The sequence below is a fragment of the Frankliniella occidentalis genome, unplaced genomic scaffold (genome assembly GCF_000697945.3).
Source record: "Frankliniella occidentalis isolate FOCC.00 unplaced genomic scaffold, Focc_3.1 Scaffold113, whole genome shotgun sequence".
Taxonomy (NCBI): Eukaryota; Metazoa; Arthropoda; class Insecta; order Thysanoptera; family Thripidae; genus Frankliniella; species Frankliniella occidentalis.
In genome coordinates, this window is record NW_026267241.1 from 761132 (window position 1) to 764053 (window position 2922).

Here is a 2922-nt window from a genome sequence, read left to right on the forward strand (position 1 = left end):
TGTGCAACAAGAAATTTACGCAAAGTGGACATCTCCGCACTCATCTCGTAACACACACAGGAGAAAAGACGTTTGTCTGTACGGTGTGCAACAAGAAATTTACGCAAAGTGGACATCTCCGCACTCATCTCCTAACACACACAGGAGAGAAGACGTTTGTCTGTACGGTGTGCAGCAAGAAATTCACGAGAAGTGATGAACTCCGCACACATTTGCGCACGCACACTGGGGAGAAGCCGTTCGTGTGTTCAATGTGTAGCAAGAAATTTTCGACAAATTGCAGTCTCCGCACACATCTCCGAACCCACACAGGAGAAAAGCCTTTTGAGTGTACTCTGTGCAACAAGAAATTTACGCAAAGTGGACATCTCCGTACTCATCTCCTAACACACACAGGAGAGAAGACGTTTGTCTGTACGGTGTGCAACAAGAAATTCACGAGAAGTGATGAACTCCGCACACATTTGCGCACGCACACTGGCGAGAAGCCGTTCGCGTGTTCAATGTGTAGCAAGAAATTTTCGACAAATAGCAGTCTCCGCACACATCTCCGAACCCACACAGGAGAAAAGCCTTTTAAGTGCACTGTGTGCAGCAAGAAATTTTTGCAAATTGGAGGACTCCACACACATCTCCGATATCACACAGGAGAAAAACCCTATGAGTGTACTGTGTGCAATAAGAAATTTACGCAAAGTAGATATTTAAGCACACATCTCCTAACACACACAGGAGAAAAGCCTTTTGAGTGTACTGTGTGCAATAAGAAATTTACACAAGGTCACCATCTCCGCACACATCTCTGCTTTCACACAGGAGAAAAAGCCGTTTGCCTGTACGGTGTGCAACAAGAAATTCACGGAAAGAGTTAGTCTCCGTACACATTTGCGAACTCACACAGGTGAAAAGCCATTTGAGTGTACTGTGTGCAACAATTTTTTTTCTCAAAGTTCAGGACTCCACGTACATCTCCGAACCCACACAGGAGAAAAGCCGTTTGCCTGTACGGTGTGCAACAAGAACTTTGCGGGAAGTAGAGAGCTCCGCACACATCTCCGAACCCACACAGGGGAAAAGCCCGTTGGCTGTACGGTGTGCAACAGGAACTTTGCGGAAACTGGACATCTCTGCGCACACCTCCGAACGCACACTGGGGAGTAGCCGTTCCCGTGTTCAGTGTGCAACAAGAAATTTGCGCGGAGCGGAAGCCCCCGCAGACATCTCCGAACCCACACAGGAGAATGAGGCTTTTTAGTGGACTGTGTGCAACAAGAAATTTGCGAGAGCTGATGAACTCTACCGTCATCTCGTAACACCTCAGGAGAAAATCCCTCATGAGTGCACTGTGTGTAGCAAGAAAATGTCGCAAAATGGACTTCTTCGCAAACATTTCGCCGTGGCCACACTGGACAAAAGCCTTTTGCCTTTTAAGGTTCCTGCATGCATGTGCACACATGTGTGCAACTTGATAGTTTCGCATCGTGAAGCAAGTTATAAAACAGATTTTGCTCTTCAAGTTAGAACAAATGTTTTATGGAATTAAAGAATAAATATTTAATGAAAATTAAGAGCATGTTTTCGAAATTAAGTACAAGTTATGCCTCTCTTTTCCAGCCTAACGCATAAATCTGGAAAGTATTTAGTTTTTTTTCCTTGCGGACAGTGGGCAGTCTAAATTCGATATTGTTCACGTTCACCCAATAGCATATTAAAAGCAAACATTTAATTTTACAGTGGTCAAAAGACGTATGAATTTTAAATTGATCCGCACCTAGGCAGAAATGACATGTCGGAACGCCGTCTTTACGTCGTCGTTGGTCGAACCAGAGGGCCAAAAATACGTCGAAACGATACATTTTTCAACGAGTCGATGTCGATTCGACACCAAGGATCAATACGACGTTTCTGACTGGAAATGCTTGTACGTGTAGAAACTAAAAATAATATTGTGGTTCAATCTGTTTGAAGTCAATGAACTGATGTATCATCCGAATTAAAATGTTACCTCATGTTTATAAAGTTTGACCGTTTTAATAAATGTATCAGTTGAAACATAAACGTTTGTTATTACCAGTGCAGTGTCAGACTCGGAACGTGTCGGATTAGCTAAACAATGAGTGCGCCGCTACCGCCGGCCGGGAGCAGTCTCCCCTCCTAGCCGCGCTGGAGAAAGCATTATTATGTACAGCCACGGTCAATTAGTCGGCTATGATCCGCATGTATACGACCAATTGAGGCGGGGTAAGGGGCATTGTGTGTCCTGGTGCTACTGCTGCAAGAGGTGCTGCTGCTGGTGCTGCTGCTGCGGGTTCAGCTTCTGCTAGTGCGGCTAGTGCTGCTGCTGCTGCTGCTGCTGCTGCTGCTGCTACAGGAGGAGGAGGTGCTACAGCTGGACATGACCTGCCGCCTGCCGCCCGCCACGCGCCGCCACGATGGTCTCCGCGGCCCCGCGGGGGGCGCGGCGTGCGGGGTAACGGGGCCCCTGCCGGGGCCTGACTGTCGATGACCTGGGAGGTGCTCGCCCGCGGTGTTTCGTTGAGAGGGAGGGAGGGGGTGGGGGGTACGGTAGGGAAGCGCGGGGATCCCGTGGTGGGCCCGGGGGCCGCCTCCTGTCCGGCCGTTCGGCGGTTAATGGGGGGGCTTTGCCGCACCGCGCCGCCACGCTGCGCAGCATTGGGCAGAGAGAGGGAAGGGGGGGGGGGCTTGTTGAGTCGTGTGAACTCGTTACGGAGCGTGCTGTCACCGAGGGGTACTTCACTCAATCAGAGAAAAAATAGTGTACCCCTTTTTAAGGGGGCATCCTAGTGTATCGGGCTTAAAATAGGGATGTTTTCGGGAATTTATTTTTAAAAAACTAGAGCTCTCAGAGCAAAACCGATTGCGGGGTTTGATAGCTAGCACTTTAAGCTACAAAATCCATTG

At 48.5% G+C, this 2922-nt stretch overlaps 2 protein-coding genes across 3 annotated transcripts in view; both read left to right on the forward strand.

The window, feature by feature from the left end:
* Positions 1-2922, forward strand: part of LOC113208510 (GAS2-like protein pickled eggs) — a 167222-nt gene that overhangs the window by 102657 nt on the left and 61643 nt on the right. The window lies entirely within an intron of this gene.
* Positions 3-2529, forward strand: LOC113215572 (gastrula zinc finger protein XlCGF57.1-like; the record flags this gene model as incomplete). The annotated part of the gene is made up of 1 exon (XM_052270184.1): positions 3-2529. A coding segment is annotated over one exon (870 nt), but the record flags the coding sequence as incomplete, so codon positions are not given.